Below are 20,006 nucleotides of genomic sequence, written 5' to 3'. Positions count from 1 at the left end.
AAATGTTCTGCGGAAACTCTTTCTGATGATCTTTCAAGGATTTATTTACACAATCTAACTGTCATTTCGGCTGTCAGTTTTGCAAACTGGGGCAACACAGAGCCTCAAACATGTTCTTCTGATGTTTTAATGGACAATTATGATTAAAAGTATTAAATTTTATGAATTACTGTCGCTTCACAGTGATAATAAGGCCCCTAAACAGTGAAAAACGCCCGCTCTGAAATCGGTCTGCAAAGACTGAAGCGAGCGGAAGCTGATTTTCAAAAAAAAAATACAAATGTATTTGTTTTTGATTTTGGAAAAAAATGGAGCGGGAAATCCGTTGACCAAGTAATCAATTTGGTGTGGCCTAAGCTAGATCTGCAGGTCTCAAACCTTGGATCCCTACAACAGTGTTATAAAAGGGTCCTAGTGTATATTTTAACTGATAAAACTACCTTTTCCAGATTATACTCTACCCCTAGATATACTAGAAGAACCATTGTCATGAATGGGAAAATCTACTAACCCATTTCAGTTGCATATTTCTCACCTAAAACGCGCAGTTAACAAATTGTTACTATGCACATTGAACAACTGGTGCATAATGGAAGATTAAATTTCCAAGTTGTTCTATAGGTATAGTATCAGTTTGCTAAACAGCAAATTTTAGCTGAGAAATGCCAGAAATGGACTAGTATCTTTTCCCATTTATGACCAATGTTCTTATATACTAGTAGTATACCTAGGGGTATTGAATACATGTTGATTGACAATTTTTTCCTGGTCTGGTGCCAGTGATGCTAACTAACATATCCTGAAAAAGTTTTATAAAACCCATTTACAAATAAAGTGAACATTTAACACATTGCAGTGGCAAAAGTAACTAAATTTACATTGGAAAATTGCAACAAAAATGAAGATACATGCATTTTGAAATTTAAAAAAAGTTCCTATTAACCACCCTAAGAGTTCTTAAGAAAGCCGTTTTATACTTAAAGAAAAATCAAGGAAAACCCTTGTTATGGAAAATATGGATCTAATGCAAAAGAAGGTACTGCTTTCATCTGCAAGAGTTTCATCTGGAGGCAAGGTCAACTAAGGTCCAGCTTCTTTGAAAACACTGTTCTGTCTAGATTTCTGTGAAAACCCAAGGAAACCAACAAATTAGCTCAGTTATAAAAAGTTGTGTATAATCTGCAAAATCTGAATTCAGTAAGACATTGATTTGAGATTATTTCTAAGCTAAGATCACTTAGAGAAGAAATATCAAAGGGACATAACATACAGTGGATGTTATTACATACAACATTCTACAGTATTAATATTGGTCCATTAAAGTTAAATATGCAACAATGTTGTTACAGTCCAAAACAAATAAGTGAACTGGAATGATTTTGTGACAGGAACATGCTCAATGTATACAGTGGGTCTTCTGTGTAATGACTTTGCCAAGCAATTTACAACAATTTTCAGATAAATAAAAATATAATCTAGTCCATTAGGTAGTTTATTTTTGTATGTGATCTTTAGAATATGAACTTATCTGGCAATGTAAGTGCAATACAATATCCATGGCATTTACATTTGTATTTTCAACAGCCACCAAGCAATGGACGTCATTCATCTTCTGATCCATCAGCAGCACCACAACCTGCTCGATTAGCAGCACCACAACCTGCTCCATCAGCAGCAACACAACCTGCTCCACCAATAGCACCACAACCTGCTCCACCAATAGCACCACAACCTGCTCCACCAACAGCACCACAACCTGCTCCACCAACAGCAACACAACCTGCTCCATTAGCAGCAACACAATCTGCTCCATCAGCAGCACCACAATCTGCTCCTTTAGCAGCAACACAACCTGCTCCATCAGTAGCACCACAACCGGCTCCATTAGCAGCACCACAACCGGCTCCATTAGCAGCAACACATCCTGCTCCATTAGCAGCAACACAATCTGCTCCATCAGCAGCACCACAATCTGCTACATCAACAGCAACACAACCTGCACCATTAACAGGAACACAACCTGCTCCATTAGCAGCAACACAACCTGTTCCATTAGCAGCAACACAATCTGCTCCATCAGCAGCACCACAATCTGCTACATCAACAGCAACACAACCTGCTCCATTAACAGCAACACAACCTGCTCCATTAACAGCAACACAATCTGCTCCATCAGCAGCAACACAATCTGCTCCATCAGCAGCACCACAATCTGCTCCGTCAGCAGCAACACAACCTGCTCCATCAGTAGCAACACAATTGGCTCCATTAGCAGCACCACAACCCACTCCATTAGCAACAACACCACCTGCTCCATTGGCAGCAACACAATCTGCTTCACCAACAGCAACACAATCTGCTCCATTAGCAGCAACACAATCTGCTCCATCAGCAGCAAAACAACATGCTCCATTAGCAGAAACACAATCTGCTCCATCAGCAGCAACACAACTTGCTCCATTAAGAGCACCACAACCTGCTCCATCAACAGCACCACAATCTACTTCATCAACAGCAACACAACCTGCTCAATTAGCAGCAACAGAATCTGCTACATCAACAGCATCACAACCTTCTCTATCAACAGCACCACAACCTGTTCAACCAACCGCATCACAGCCTGCTCCATCAGCACCACTACAATCTGCTTCATCAACAGCAACACATCCTGCTCCATTAGCAGCAACAGAATCTGTTACATCAACAGCAACACAACATTCTCAATCAACAGCATCACAATCTGCTCCACCAACAGCAACACAACCTGCTCCATTAACAGTAACACAATCTGCTCCATTAGCAGCAACACAATCTGCTCCATCAGCAGCAACACAACCTGCTCCATCAGTAGCAACACAACCTGCTCCATCAGTAGCAACACAACCGGCTCTATTAGCAGCACCACAACCCGCTCCATTAGCAACAACACAATCTGCTCCATTAGCAGCAACACAATCTGCTCTACCAACAGCACCACAACCTACTTTACCAACAGCAACACAATCTGCTCCATTAGCAGCAACACAATCTGCTCCATCAGCAGCAACACAACCTTCCCCATTAGCAGGAACACAATCTGCTCCATCAGCAGCAACACAACTTGCTCCATTAAGAGCACCACCATCTGCTCCATCAACAGCAACACAACCTACTCCATCAGTAGCAACAGAATCTACTACATCAACAGCAACACAACCTTCTCAATCAACAGCAACACATCCTGCTCCATTAGCAGCAACACAACCTGCTCCATTAGCAGCAACACATCCTGCTCCATCAACAGCAACACAACCTGCTCCATTAGCAGCAACAGAATCTTCTACATCATTAGCAACACAACCTTCTCAATCAACAGCAACACATCCTGCTCCATTAGCAGCAACACAACCTTCTCAATTAGCAGCAACAGAATCTGCTACATCAACAGCAACACAACCTGCTCCTTCAACAGCGACACAACCTGCTCCATTAGCAGCAACAGAATCTGCTACATCAACAGCAACACAACCTGCTCCTTCAACAGCGACACAACCTGCTCCATTAGCAGCAACAGAATCTGCTACATCAACAGCAACACAACCTGCTCCATTAGCAGCAACACAATCTTCTATATCAACAGCAACACAACCTGCTCCATCAATAGCAACACATCCTGCTCCATCAACAGCACCACTAACTAATCCATCAACAGCAAAACAACCTGTTCCACCACAATCTAATCCAATTCCCTTACCAGAACTGGTATTACCAAAAACAATATCATCAGCATCACCACAACCTGTACCAACACCTATAACATCATCTGCTCAGACACCAGCAACATCATCTTCATCTACACATGCAGCATCATTTATTTCAACAGAGACGGCATCCTCTGAACAGACTGCTGCAGTGCCAACAGTTTTAAAAGGAGTTACACCATTTGGTTCTACACCAACAGAATTAACACCTGAAGACACAATTTCTCTTAGTGAAAAGTAAGTAAAAATTTGAATAAATTGTATCAACCATCTTCTAAGCAGAACTTAACTCTCTTGGTAGCCTAGTAGCTCAGGATCCGTTTCAAGAGTGGGATGTTGTGGGTTCGATCCCCAGCAGGGTCATACCAAAGACATGAAAATCAGTACCAGTTGTTCGCTTGCTTGGCACTCAGTATTTAAAAGGGAAACTGGATTCTCATCTCTTATACCCTTGTGGCAATGATTCCATTAGGAAGACATGTTCAGTGTGACAAATTTCAGTTGTAGAACTTGCTTTACAACTGACCTAAAATAAATAAGTATAAACTGAGCAGAACTTGCATATTTCAGAAAAGCAACAGTCTGGAGACAAAAATAACTGCACACTTTAATATACTTTATATCAAATTTTTTAGATATTTGCAAATATACTTTATATCAAAATTTTTAGATATTTGCAAATATGCTTTATATCAATTTTTTTTAGATATTTGCACTACCGACAAAGGAAAGGTATTAACCAGAATGTATAGAAATAAATATATCAAAGCCATTTGTTCTACTTAGCTATTCATCCACATTCTAATATGTATTTCAGACGAGCTACTTCATGTGTGAAAGAATTACCTGGTGAGAGCTAAGGTAAGCGTGACTTTTTCAGATCCCTGAAATCCAATGATTTTTCTATGTGCAGCTGACAAGAATACACAGAGGATTTGTTTTTTTAATTGTAATATCAAACAAGAGACACGGGAATTCCACAAAACCCAAGGTTTTAAAACATTTTCTATCTAATTAACAGTAACTTTGACCCAAGTGGTCACAAAACACAATCCCCTATCCTTTCTGTCCTATTGACCAACTTGGGTCAAACATTTTACTACCAACCTGATATTCCTAATAAAAGTTACTGAGTGGAAATCATTTTTGGATGGATTGTCAAAGAAATTACAATAATAAATATACGAATTTTGGCTTAATCGATTTTTTTGATAACTACCATAGATTTCACACTCCACCGAAAGAAAAAAGTTCTCAAATGGCAGCACATACAACAACTGAAATCACCACGCTTCACTGCGAGCTTTAATTGAATGCAGAGGATTAGTGTAGCATAAACTCGAACAGAGGATGTGCCCACTGACTAATAAACTAAGCACGCTTTATATACAAGACAGTGTTCTTATTGCTAGATGATGGATATTTCATTGAAGATTACACCAATGAAATTTACAAATACTAGCTGTACTAAATAATTTAGAATAGAGGGAAAGTAAAAGCTCGGATATTTATTTTTACAAATATTTCATGCTCAAATGATTTGGTTATTACAGTCTATTTTAATTTGCAACACAGTAATCAGTTATATATGTGTATTCCTTAAATGTCTGATCGTCCTTGCTATAATTAGTGACCTAAAAATGTGTTTTAGTTCTGTTCCCTATGTTATTATAGTTTGATGTATATTTGCCCAGTAGTTATTACAAAATGTATGATTGTTTTATAATTGTGTGTATATGTGTCTACATGCACATCTGTGCAGTCTGGTAATGATAGTCTGCATTGTTCATATTTAGTCATTAAATTTACAGTGAACATAGAAATGTGACAAAGAAATGATTACACTGTTACAAAAAAACAACCGAAAAAGACATTTACTAGTTTAACACTCCCAACAGAAAAGGAACATTGCTGATCTTGGACCTGACAGAAACAATACATTTCGAGACAATCCGTCCTCCAGTATTTACAATGCTTTGATTATATTTTGTAGTAACAGTGACTCCCAAATACAATTCAAAGCAAGTTTTTCATATAAGCTTGCTATATACCTTGAAGTTTACTGACAGTATGTATTTCTGATGAAGACATGAAAGTCTAAACTTAGTAAAGTATGTGTTTTCTTAGTTATTTCTTATTTAAGAATAACAAAGACTTAAAACACTGATAAATATGGTGCCCTGGATTCTTGCCTGAGCTAACGAATTGATCTCAAGTTTTAGTCACATTGACAAAGGAAAGAACTTGTTGAATTTACATCTGTTTCCACTTCTTAAGGGTTTAGCAGATACCCGTTAAAGAAAATCAAAGCTCTACTTCAAACCTCATTTTCAATTATTATCTTTTAATGAAGACAGTCGGAAGGTAATAATATCAATGATATTCTTTTGACCTTTAGCCGGCTAATGCTTGCAGCAAGTGATTCTGCCTTTTTCTATTCTAGTGATTAGTCAGTAAATTTTCAGTGAACATCCCTTTGAATCATAAATGGTACTGACCAATTTTGAAATTGAATGATAGACTAGTTCATTTTAGAAATTTAGCAGGCTAAGAGTTAAATGGAAAAGTACTACAATGATCTGATCAATCTACAAAGTTAATGCTTATAAAGATTTGATTACAACTGTCAAATCACTTGTCCCTCATCTATGTTGGTTTGAGCCCCACTTGGGGCATTGAATTCTTCATGTGAAGAAGCCATCCAGTTGGTTTACGGAAGGTCTGTGGTTCTACCCAGGTGCTCACTCGTGACGAAATAATGCACAGAAGTGAACCTGGGATCTTTCTCCACCATCAAAGCTGGAAAGTCACCGTATGACCTATAATTGTATTGGTGTGATGTTAAACCCAACAAAACAATTAAATAAGTAAATTGGTTACAACCTTGTTAGTTTGAAAACGCTATACTTTAAAGTGAACAACGCTTACTTCCTGGTGTTTTTGGCATAAAATTAGTAGATCTTTAAGTTTTTAAATATTTCTGGCTGTAGTATAATCTTTCATCATAAAATTATACAAACATAATGCTATTTGAGTTTTAGAGGAGGTCAACTGATACAGATGTTCTTATTTACTTTTCAGATGATCTCATTTACATCCTACCGATACTGGACAAGAAGAAAAACATTTTGGTCTTCCCGGTCTATCAAATGTCAAGACTTACTAAATCATGAAAACTACTTTTGTTTGATACATGTTTAAACTCAGTAATTCTTGCATACAAGACATGGATTTCCTGTATTTTCACTGGTGCTGGAAAAATCCATCTTTCACCCCAGGATGTAAGATGACTCGAGCTGTAAATTACAAACTACGTACTTGTAGTAGATTTATGTAGTATAGTAGACAATCTTTTATGGTATATTTGTTCATCTTTCGCTGTGTTAAAGTGCATTTAATTCCGTTCAAAGTTACACCTTAAATCACAAAACAATGTGCAAAAAAGAAAACATTTCAGTGCAAAGTTATGTTCTGGTCAAAGTTATGGATACTAGTCTTTCTGTTTCTCTTATAACTATGTATACAGTAAATCACCTTCAATGGTTTTAATGTCATTCTCATAAGTATCAAAATACTAAAAAAATCAAAGGCACTGGCATCCAGCTTGTTCAACAACAGAAAAGAAAAAGAGCTGCCGGAAGAAAGCAATGCTCGACTATTCAACAGCCTTGTTAATTGAATGAAGGCAGAAGTCGAACAAGAGGGCCAAGATGGCCCTAGGTCGCTCACCTGTTTAACACACCATATCAGTGTAAACATGTTTTACCTATTGATTTCATGAGGACAAATACTCTGACCAATTTTCATTAAGATTGGCCTCTTGAGTGTAAACAAGCATTTTCTTTGATTTGACTTAATGACCTAGTTTTTGACCCAACGTGACCCAGATTTGAAATCATCTAAGACTTCATAACAACAAACACTCTGACCAAAATTTATGAACATAGAATCAAAAATGTGCCCCCAAGGGTGTAAAAAAGCTTATTCTCTAACATTCTGACCAAGTTTCATGCACATCCAATGAAAGAGTGTTAACAAGCTTTTCCTTTGATTTGACTGGGTGACCTAGTTTTTTACCCTATATGACCCAGTTTCAAACTTGGCCTAGAAATCACCAAAATAAACATTCAGACCAAGTTCTATGAAGATAGGGTCATAAATGGGGCAGCGTAACCTTGTTAACAAGCTTTTCCTTTCATCTGACCTGATGACCTAGTTTTTGACCCAACATGACCCAGTTTCAATCCAGGCCTAGAGATTCTAAAGATAATCATTCTGTGCAAGTTTTATAAAATCAAAGCATAAATGAAACCTCTATATGGCTGAAATGGCTAAAATTGAAAAAGGGGCATAATTTTATTAAAAAGCAAAATAGAGTTATGGAACCTGTGCAATGTAAGTCAGTTTATCATAGTTAATAAGTATCTGAAGTTTTGATCCATTCCCACAAGTGGTTACCGAGATACCAGCTTACATCCAAAAACTTAACCAAACTGGGACGCCGACATAGATGAGGATGCTGACACACGGGGGAGTCAAATGGATCTCCTATTCTTTGAATAGTTCAGCTAAAAAACTTAGGTATCAGAACATTATATCCTATAAATGCTATATTACTTATGAAAGCTTTGAAATTTAAATACTGACAGATTATATGTCATGGAAACACAAAATTTTTGTTTTCACCAAATCAAAAAGTGTTTGTAATGCTTGACTCGAAGTAAACTGCATTTTTATAAATATTAGGTTTTGATTTTACAACTACGGTATATATTCAATGCATGCAACTACATAGTTTGAATAACTTTTTAATTACTATGTTTTGAATTATGCTTCTGCAGACACATACAAAAGAATCTTATGCATACCCTTATCCATGCAAGTATCTTATTCTTGCTTAAAGATTAAAATATTTAACAACAGGGACTTGATTGGTCTTTCTTGCATGCTAGACATGATTTTCCCATGATTTTGACAGTGCTGGAAAAACTCATCTTACACCCCAGTGCTGCAATTTATGAATAAATGCATAAATTCATGTGCTACAATAATAAAATTGTGCTTAAGGATAACATGGTGTAATAGGCCTCAATTTCACCAAAAGCGTACATACAACTTGATAATGTAAGCTTTAAAAATGTCAAACGGTAGAAGTAAGGTGCATATTGACAAGTTATGTAGTGACAGAAGTTCTCAAAAAATTCCTTTAGATTACCTCCCCTGATAATTTTGTTTTTTTCATGAGTTATCTCCCCTGAAAACTAGAAAAAAATGATTTTCTCCTTTTCCCTACGGGGAATTTTAGATTTCTTTTTGATATTTGTATCAGAATCATATAATGCAGCTTTCTACCGCAAAATTTTCTCGAAACTCAAGTTCAGATTCTTATAATCAAAGAAATTATATATTTCCCATAGGCATCAATGTTGACTTCAATACCGATTACCTCCCCAAAAAATGATAAAATTCGAAAAATCTCTCGGTGAAAATTTTTTAATTTCGAATGTGTTTAAAGTGACCAAATTTCATTTAAATATTATCATCCAGTTACAAGATATGAAATATGGCTATTACACCATGTTATCCTTAAAAGAAAGTTTTTTGTTTGTTTTATTTCTTCTATTATTTGAAGTATATGGTATGCAATAAAACAAATCTATCACTGGAAGAAGGTGCGGATGAGCCTTGTGACCACCTAAAGTTACCCTCCAGCCAGATATTTCAATAAGCACCTTCAACCACTAGCCAGTGATCTAATCTAATGACTTACCACAGGGCACAATATTTTGCATTTCCACATTGAATACACAGGGTTCCATAACTGGATTCCACAGGTGTCTAGCTTTGTCTACACAAGCTGTTTCCAGACCTGTTTCTGCTTCAGGTGCATCATTCTAAAAATATTCCCATATTTCCTTAGGAGGGCCAGCACATTTTTATACAAACTCGCAAGACATACATATATTTTTGACAACACAGAAAATGGCATCAGACAACCTTCAGCTTTTCCCGGAAATAAAGAAAACAAAAGTAAACAGGCTAAACTTGAAACTAAAAGTCACGTTTGCAATGGTCAACAGTCAGTTGTCATGCACAGGGGTTATCTTGTCCAAATGTATGTGCCTGGAAATTTTTTTCTTTTTATTTTTTTTTGCAAATAGAGATTCAATTTTCAGCACTTTCATATGAATTGAAAATACCTGGGCTTTAGCATGACATGTCAGCTTTTCATCTCCGCAAAAATATTTGCTCTTGGAAAAAACACAAAGCCCACATTGGTCCGTTACAGAGCAAGGGTATACAGAGATTTTTGGAACTTTGTCAAATCATTCAAAAGGTACTTTTTGATGATGTCTTAAAGTGTCAGTACATTATGTGTCTTAAAGTGTCAGTATATGTCTTGGATGTCAGATACTTCCATATTTCAGAACTGCAGACATTTCAGAAATATTTTCAAAATGAATTTGTGTAATAAATGTTGATTCTATGGAAGCCCGAAAAGGCCATCAGATGCTAATATGTTTTAACATGCTATGGCTATGGAAGATATAGTTAAATTTTTTGGTGAAGATATAGAATGTAATAAATAACACAACTGCATCCATCAAACAAGTAAATATTTAAATACTACTAAAGGGAACACAAAAACACTAAATAATGTCCACCTTTGTGGCCAGTCCCATAATTTACCATGTCAGTTTTGGTTACTTTTCAGGAGAGGAAAAAAAACCAAATCTCATATATTTCTCAAGATTTTTAGTGCATTAAAGTGTCCGAGAGAAAACCATAATTATTATATCAAAAATTCTTTTGCTTTAATATAATCATTACATGATATCGTGTTAATATAGACTCTTGTAATTTTATATATTCATATTTTGTATTCAATAGTAGTTGTAACCCAGTTGAAACAGAAAAAAAATTATTCACTGATATAATTATTTTATTATTCAAGGTTTTCAAACAATTAAAAGTTCAGGATTTTCTAACTGTATAATTTAGCAACTTTCCTATTGCTATAAGTTTTCATATTTCTGCAGATGATAAAGAGTACAGCCATTTAAATGCATGGAAAAAAAATTACATGAGGAAACTGACATAATGAGATTTTTCATGAACAGTGATATGATTTTACTGTTATGGTAAACACTGTAAAATCATTTAATTTCGTGGGCATGAAATTTCGTGGTTTGGGTCGAAACGGTAATTTCATGGGGATATGAATTTGTGGATTTCAACTTATGAATATAAATTGAATGGGAATTTTACTTGTTCGTTCGGATTAAATTTCGTGGATTCACTCGACCACGAAAATTAGTCCCCCACGAATATTAATGATTTCACAGTAATCACCATTGTTAAAACATAGTAATTATGTAAATATTTAATACTCATAGGCATTTTTTCTATAATTATTTAAACAATACTGTTACAAACAAGAGCACCGCCTTGCGGGTGCTGACGCTCATCTGATTTTTTTTTTGTGTAATAGAAATATTGTCCTACCCATGATTTTCTAAGTCTAAAAAGGGCCATCATTCTTGCAAAAAGCAGGATAGAGTTATGTTTCTTGATGTTCAGTGTCCACTTATGATGGTGAAAAACTGTTGCAAGTTTTAAAGCAATAGCTTTGATAGTTTATGAGAAAAGTTGACTTAAACATAATACTCAACCAAGAAAATGATTTTCTAAGTCCAAAAGGGGCAATAATTATTGCAAAAAGCAGGATGGAGTTATGTTGCTTGCTGTACAGGGTCAGCTTATGATGGTGAACAAGTGTTGCAAGTTTCAAAGCAATAGCTTTGATAGTTTAAGAGAAAAAGTTGACCTAAACATAAAACTTAACCAAGAAATCTGATATTTTCTAAGTCCAAAAGGGGCCATAAATCTTGCAAAAATCAGGATGGAGTCATGTTTCTTGCTGTACAGGGTCAACTTATGATGGTGAACAAGTGTTGCAAGTTTTAAAGCAATAGCTTTGACAGTTTAGGAGAAAAGCTGACCTAAACATAAAACTTAACCAAGAAAACTGATTTTCTAAGTCCAAAAGGGGCAATAATTCTTGCAAAAAGCAAGATGGAGTTATGTTTCTTGATGAACAGGGTCTGCTTATGATGGTGAACAAGTATTCCAAGTTTCAAAGCAATAGCTTTGATAGTTTAGGAGAAAAGTTGACCTAAACATAAAACTTAACCAAGAAATCTGATATTTTCTAAGTACAAAAGGGGCCATAAATCTTGCAAAAATCAAGATGGAGTTATGTTTCTTGCTATACAGGGTCAGCTTATGATGGTGAACAAGTATTCCAAGTTTCAAAGCAATAGCTTTGATAGTTTAGGAGAAAAGCTGACCTAAACATAAAACTTAACCAGGCAACGCCGACGCAGACGCCGACGCCGACACCAACGCCGACGCCGACAACCGCTCAAGTGATGACAATAACTCATCATTTTTTTTCAAAAAATCAGATGAGCTAAAAATGAAAGAAGATGGCCATGATGACCCTATATTCAATAATTGCTTACCAGAGTTTCAAAGCTCAAGTAGGTATGACAAGAAATATTCAGCCCTATTACTTTAACAAGAGACACAAATGGGCCTAAGTCACACACCTGACGAAAACCATGACCATAAGACCTTGCTTCAGAGCATGTTTGTTGAAAATCCATTAAGCATTTTATTTAGTTATTAAAAGTTTGTTTTTTTCTGCCATGGCAGCCACTACAAGTGGCAAAGCAAACATTCCATTGAACAAACTTGAAGGATGCTACAGACAAAATTAAGACCAATCAATTGACTGATGAGAAGAACTTGTTTCTATATTTTATTTTCATCTCTGGCAACCAATAACAAGAGCACCGCCTTGCGGGTGCTGACGCTCATCTGATTTTTTTTGTGTAATAGAAATATTGTCCTACCCATGATTTTCTAAGTCTAAAAAGGGCCATCATTCTTGCAAAAAGCAGGATAGAGTTATGTTTCTTGATGTTCAGTGTCCACTTATGATGGTAAAAAACTGCTGCAAGTTTTAAAGCAATAGCTTTGATAGTTTATGAGAAAAGTTGACTTAAACATAATACTCAACCAAGAAAATGATTTTCTAAGTCCAAAAGGGGCAATAATTATTGCAAAAAGCAGGATGGAGTTATGTTGCTTGCTGTACAGGGTCAGCTTATGATGGTCAACAAGTATTGCAAGTTTCAGAGCAATAGCTTTGATAGTTTAAGAGAAAAAGTTGACCTAAACATAAAACTTAACCAAGAAATCTGATATTTTCTAAGTCCAAAAGGGGCCATAAATCTTGCAAAAAGCAGGATGGAGTTATGTTTCTTGCTGTACAGGGTCAACTTATGATGGTGAACAAGTGTTGCAAGTTTTAAAGCAATAGCTTTGATAGTTAATGAGAAAAGCTGACCTAAACATAAAACTTAACCAAGAAAACTGATTTTCTAAGTCCAAAAGGGGCAATAAATCTTGCAAAAAGCAAGATGGAGTTATGTTTCTTGATGTACAGGGTCTGCTTATGATGGTGAACAAGTATTCCAAGTTTCAAAGCAATAGCTTTGATAGTTTAGGAGAAAAGTTGACCTAAACATAAAACTTAACCAAGAAATCTGATATTTTCTAAGTACAAAAGGGGCCATAAATCTTGCAAAAAGCAAGATGGAGTTATGTTTCTTGCTATACAGGGTCAGCTTATGATGGTGAACAAGTATTTTAAGTTTCAAAGCAATAGCTTTGATAGTTTAGGAGAAAAGCTGACCTAAACATAAAACTTAACCAGGCAACGCCGACGCAGACGCCGACGCCGACAACCGCTCAAGTGATGACAATAACTCATCATTTTTTTTCAAAAAATCTGATGGGCTAAAAAGGGCCAAGCAGAACCATTTGAGTTCATGATAAGAAATCATTCAAAGATTTTTTTCTCAAATTTTACCTAGGGCAGCCCCTAACTGGGACCACACAGAACCATTTGAACAAACTTGAGAAAAAACATATAAGGATACTGAAGACAAAATTTGGTGAAGATCCATCAACTGGTTCATGAGAAGAATTTGTTTAAAAGGGTTACTCAGTTTCAGCTCTAGCAACCAATAAAAAAGGCCAAGCAGAACCATTTGAAAACAAGACGGCCATGAAGGCCCTGTATTGTCACCTGACCTTTTGACCTAAAGATCATCAAGATGAACATTCTTACCAAGTTTCATTAAGATATAAAGCCTATAAAGTGTTAACTAGCTTTTCCTCTGATTTGACCCGGTGACCTAATTTTTGCCCCCCCCCACATGACCCAGATTCGAACTTGACCTAAAGATCAACAAGATTAACATTCTGATTAAGTTTCATGAAGATACAGTCATAAATGTGGCCCCTAGAGTGTTAACAAGCTTTTCCTTTGATTTGACCTTGCGACCTAGTTTTTAAACCCACCTGACCCAGATTTAAACTTGACCTATAGATCATCAAGATTAACATTCTGACAAAGTTTCATTAAGATATGGTCATAAATGTGGCCACTACAGTATTAACAAGCGTTTCCTTTGATTTGACCTAGTGACCTCGTTTTTGATCCCAGATGACCCAATATCAATCTTGTCCAAGATTTTATTGAGGGTAACAATCTGACCAAGTTTCATTAAGATTGGGCCAAAATTGTGACCTCTAGAGTGTTAACAAGCTCTTCCTTTGATTTAACCTGGTGACCTAGTTTCTGACCCCACCTGACCCAGATTCGAACTTGACCTATGGATCATCAAGATCAACATTCTGACCAAGTTTCATTAAGATATGGTCATAAATATGGCCTCTAGAGAGTTAACTAGCTTTTCCTTTGATTTGACCTAATGACCTAGTTTTTGACCCTCATGACCCAGATTCAAAATGGACCTTGAGATCATCAAGATTAACATTCTGACCAAGTTTCAAGAAGATACAGTCATAAATGTGACCTCTACAATGTTAAAAAGTTTTTCCTTTGATTTGACCAGGTGACCTAGTTTTTGAACCCAGATGACCCAATATCAATCTTGTCCAAGATTTCATTAAGGGTAACACTCTGACCAAGTTTCATTAAGAATGGGCCAAAATTGTGACCTCTAGTGCGTTAACAAGCTTTTCCTCTGATTTGATCTGGCAACCTAGTTTTTGAACCGAGATGACCCAATATCAAACTCGTCCAAGATTTTATTGAGAATAACATTCTGACCAAGTTTCATTAAAATTGGGCCAAAATTGTGACCTCTAGAGTGTTAACAAGCTTTTTCTTTGATTTGCCCTGGTGACCTAGTTTTTTACCCCTGATGACCCCAATATCAAACTCGTCTAAGATTTTATTGAGGGTAACATTCTGACCAAGTTTCATTAAGATTGGGCCAAAATTGTGACCTCTAGGACGTTAACAAACTTTTCCTTTGATTTGACCGGGTGACCTAGTTATTGACCCGAGATGAACCAATATCAAACTCGTCCAAGATTTTATTGAGAATAACATTCTGACCAAGTTTCATTAAGACTGGGCAAAAATTGTGACCTCTAGAGTGTTAACAAGCTTTTCCTTTGATTTGACCGGGTGACCTAGATTTTGACCCCAGATGACCCAATATCAAACTCTTCCAAGATTTGATTGAGAATAACATTCTGACCAAGTTTCATTAAGATTGGGCCAAAATTGTGACCTCTAGTGTTAACAAGCTTTTCCTTTGATTTGACCTGGTGACCTTGTTTTTGACCCTGGATGACCCAATATCGAACTCGTCCAAGATTTTATTGAGAGTAACATTCTGACCAAGTTTCATTAAGATTGGGCCAAAATTGTGACCTCTTGAGTGTTAACAGTCAAATTGTTGACGACGGACGGACGACGGACACAGGGCGATCACAAAAGCTCACCTTTGAGCACTTCGTGCTCAGGTGAGCTAATAAAACTGAGAGAGGAATACACAAGAATGCTACAGATCAATTTTGGTGATGATCCTGAACTGGGTCATGAGAAAAGAAGTTGTTTATAGGTTTTTCTATCTTTAGCTCTGGCTGCCCCTAATACAGACCAAATAGAATAATTACACTCACAGACTTTTATAATCGGTCACTGCTGTAATTATTGTGATAACTTGGATAATATTTAAATTACACAACTGAAATTTTCTCTATTACCTTTGTTCCTATATGCTATTTATTTGTGATGGCAATTTTCCATTAAAATGGCTTAGGTAAAAGTACACTTAAATTAGCGTCATCGTAAGTATTTTAACTGTTTAAAATAGATAACGTAATGCTCTGAAGCAGTTTTTACAAGTTTGTAGCATCTGTCCGAGTCAAGATCACTTTCGTCTGACTCACGACTGAATTTGCCCTATTGTCTTCTAGACGCTTTTTCTGTTAGTAATAACATATTTACCAATAGAAAAACTTCAGAAAAGCGTCTGAGAGATATTATAACGGGTACCAACAATATGCGTGGGAGCATGGCTTCAGCAGGTGACACAGGAACGAGCCAAGACTCAATCATGTGTCCGACTCACGATCAGTTTACCCTACATCAACCATGCATGGTATACTTCGTTGTTTTATTTTCAGCGTAGTCTTAACGAAGTATATCAAATCATAGGTGACCGATTATAAATGTTTATGAGTGTATTTGAACAAATTTGGGAGAGGACCTTATAATGATTGTACAGAACAAGTCTGAGGAAGATCCATCAAGTGGTTCATCAAAAGGTCATTTAAATTATTGTATTATTATTTTTAGCTCTAACAGCCCATAAGTGGGGCCTAGCACTCCAATCTGAACAAAATTGTAAGAAGCCATTATATGATGCTACAGACCAAGTATGATGAAGATCCATCAAGCGGTTCATCAGAAGCTGCTTAAGAGTATTTCTTTTTTTAAATCTAGTAGCCCTCTAAAAGGGGCTAAGTGCCATTATTTTAACAAATTTGTGAGAGGACTTTATAGTATTACAACAGACCAAGTTTGTTTGTTTTGAGTTTAACACCGTTTTTCAACAGTATTTCAGTCATGTAACAGCGGGGCTGTAAACCTAACGTTTAGGTTTACAGCCCCGCTGTTACATGACTGAAATACTGTTAGGCTAACCAGTGTTCCTGGATTTTGTACCAGTACAAACCTGTTCTTCGCAAGTAACTGCCAATTTCCCCACATGAATCAGAGGTGGAGGACTAAAGATTTCAGACACAATGTCGTTTATCAAATAGTCACGGAGAACATATGCCCACCCAAGGATCGAACTCGGACCCCGCTATCCGTAGACCAACGCTCTACCAACTGAGCTAAATGGGGATGAAGATCCATCAACTGGTTCTTGAGAAGAAGTTGTTTCAAGGTAATTCTACTTTTAGCTCTTATCTACCCACTGCTTCCATTTGAACAAATTTGAATGAGGATTTCATAATGATGGCACAGACCAAATTTAATGACAAACTATCTTGCAGTTCATAAGATGAAGTTTTTTAAAGGGTTTTCTATTTTTGGGTCTGGTGGCCTCTACAATCTGTGACCTTGACCTTGGATCTAGTGATCTGGGTAATGTACTCTGTACATCATCTTGATGAGGTTAACAACTGATCCTAGTCTTATGGACATCTATCCAGCAACTAAGAAGATAAATATGGACCCATGTTAAGCTATGTGACTTTTGACCTCCAAGTGTGACCTTGACCTTGGACCTTGTTACCTGCAGTGCAATCTGCACATCATCTTGTGATGGTAAACAGTAGATGCTAGTCTTATGAAAATCTTCCAATCGATTTAGAAAATATGGAGCAGACACAAAGTTAAGTTATTTACCTCTGATCTCCAAGTATTACCCAGACCTTGGATAAGTGACCTGAGTTGTTCACTCTGCAAATTGCCTTAATGAGATTAACAAATGATGCTATGTTTATAAAAATCTTTCCAGCGGTGTAGAAGATATGGAGCAGTTAAGATGGACAGACAGAGGGACGAATGGACAGACATTTATGACTCCAATTAGTTAGACCCCATATATTCAGTATCATGGAGTATGATAAGTACATTTATACTCAATTTACAGTACATCTCAGAGTTGATAATGCTACAGAAAAGAAACTTTTGTCTAAGTATTGTTTTTGCTATTTCTGCCCTGATAGCTCATAGCTTACACTATAAAAAAGTATGATAATAATTAGTTTAAATAACTTACTGACATAACCCGCAATAAGTTCATCTGAATTCTTGTCTTTTCATCAGCTGAACATGTAGTATCTTAATTACATAGTTAGGGAAACTTTACATTCAAACCTATATGCATTTAAGGTAGTTCTGCACGTTTGGATCGAAATTTTTTCTACAATGTAGAATTTGATAAAACTATGATTTTTCAAAACTTCAGAATATACCTAGAAAATTCAGCAAATAAAAAAGATAGGGTCGTGTGCTTGATTTTTTGCTAGACTGATTTGAAAAAGTTAGACCTCATGCAACTTTTCATAATGAAAGTCTATGGGAAAATCATAACTTCATAACATTTTCGCGAATAGAAATTGTTCTACAATGTAGAATTTAATGAAACTTCCCACAGTTGTAAACAAACATATGGCCTATAATGTGGTGAAATAAAATGTATAGGTCCGTGTGCTTAATTTTGAGATATTTGACCTTGATTAAAGTGAACCGCACTTTTCACGCTAATTTTAAGATATTATTTTGAATTTTTAACGTGTCAGATGTTTTAATATCATATTTTAACTTTAGAAAGACAGTAACAGTGCCATTGTAATAAATTTACTCATAGGCCGTTATTAATTAATAAAATGATTTTCATTTCCGTACGCTGAATCTAGGCTTTATTCCACGTATTCCGGATAAATTACGTTACACCATCACTTCCGGTTTATCAAACGTGCAGAACTACCTTAATAAAGAAAACAACACTAATTTTCAATTCATGCAAAATACCTTAAATCTGGCATAAATATATTCTTTGACTGCTACAATGCAGTTATATAGTGTATTGTAGGATTTATGTACCACATGTTTTATGTATTCTATATCAATGCTAAAAGCTATGATTTATTTCATTTAAAGTTAAATCATAATGATGTTTGTATTTCTTAAGAATGACAGTTACCTTTTTTTTTTTTATCCTGCAATGTCAGTTATTATCTTGCACGTTTTCTCCCATGTTTATGCATGTATCTTTTTGTTATTTCATATTTCCAAGGAGTACATTGCACTTTAAGTAAATTGTCACCATTTATTAACTTTACTCCATCCATTTATCTGTAATTTGTGTGAATGTTAACTTCCTAAAACTTTTCCTGAAATTTATGGAGGCTGCCATGTTGTTTACTGCAGTGTGTAGAAATACATCCATTTTCATATTCTAATGCAGCATATTTGTATCATTTTGTGTAATGTTCATTGATAGGATGTTAGAAACATATTTTAATCATTAACTGTCACTGAAACTTTACACTATTGTTCATTTTTGTGAAAGAAGTGCGTACTATTTGTTAGGTCATTCGCGGTGTAAATTTGGAACTTTCAATCACCGGAATTCTCCATTTTATTGCATCAATTACATTTTATCTACCCAACTGTTACTCATCATTTGATTTAATACCATAAAAGATATATTATCTTTGTGTATTATTGCTCACATTTTATTGTATGTCGTATCATTCGTAATTTTACTTGGAGATTCCGCTTAGCGTATTTTAGGGTGAGATTTCCTACCCAACTCTGATTGGCTTAGAAAATTCCTATGTGCAATCTGATTGGATGAGACATCTCTCCTAAATTCCTAAACGGGTCAAAGCTTATAAATAGAGCGATCTGCCTCACTTTGGAAGAACAGTTGCGAAGGCGCCATTATTCAAATCATTATTGGTCAAAACAACTAACGTACAATTCCTAAATCCAAATTTTAGTAAGTATTTAGGAATCTTTCCTAAATATCGGTTATCCAATCTTAGGTTCATTGAATTAGTATTATATAAATACAAGTATAGGTATACTTGTATACGAAATAGTTTTAGTACGAACTTTAGGAAATAAAATCCTAAACTTAGGATTTTATCTTAGTTTTTAGGAATACGGTTTAATATATTTACTTAGGCAACTGTTCCCATTTGAGAGCCGGCGCACTTCATGAATATGATTATTTTTAGGATTTAGGATTGCTATTAAGTATTTGTATGTTATATATATATCAGTTATAATGCATTATTGCATTTAATACAGAGTGTTAAAACTGATATCGTTGTCGTCCTCTATATTGA

General features: G+C 35.8%; 2 protein-coding genes across 4 annotated transcripts in view; one reads left to right on the top strand and one right to left on the bottom strand.

The window, feature by feature from the left end:
* LOC123534053 (mucin-5AC-like) overlaps positions 1 to 8,806 on the top strand; it is a 90,193-nt gene extending 81,387 nt beyond the window's left edge. For all 3 annotated transcript variants that reach the window (XM_053550869.1, XM_053550862.1, XM_053550864.1), the window contains 3 exons: positions 1,585 to 3,977; positions 4,558 to 4,601; positions 6,822 to 8,806. In XM_053550869.1, the coding sequence (XP_053406844.1) occupies positions 1,585 to 3,977; positions 4,558 to 4,600 (2,436 nt within the window). In that variant the 3' untranslated portion in view covers position 4,601; positions 6,822 to 8,806. The remainder of the gene's footprint in view (positions 1 to 1,584; positions 3,978 to 4,557; positions 4,602 to 6,821) is intronic.
* Positions 1 to 9,640, bottom strand: part of LOC128559412 (trafficking protein particle complex subunit 11-like) — a 102,103-nt gene extending 92,463 nt beyond the window's left edge. The window contains exon 1 of the mRNA XM_053550874.1: positions 9,511 to 9,640. Within this exon, the coding sequence (XP_053406849.1) occupies positions 9,511 to 9,559 (49 nt within the window). The 5' untranslated portion in view covers positions 9,560 to 9,640. The remainder of the gene's footprint in view (positions 1 to 9,510) is intronic.
* Positions 9,641 to 20,006: the final 10,366 nt, after the last annotated feature.

This window comes from Mercenaria mercenaria, chromosome 1 (assembly GCF_021730395.1).
Source record: "Mercenaria mercenaria strain notata chromosome 1, MADL_Memer_1, whole genome shotgun sequence".
In the NCBI taxonomy this organism is placed as follows: domain Eukaryota; kingdom Metazoa; phylum Mollusca; class Bivalvia; order Venerida; family Veneridae; genus Mercenaria; species Mercenaria mercenaria.
This window is presented reverse-complemented; position numbering and strand designations above follow the sequence as displayed.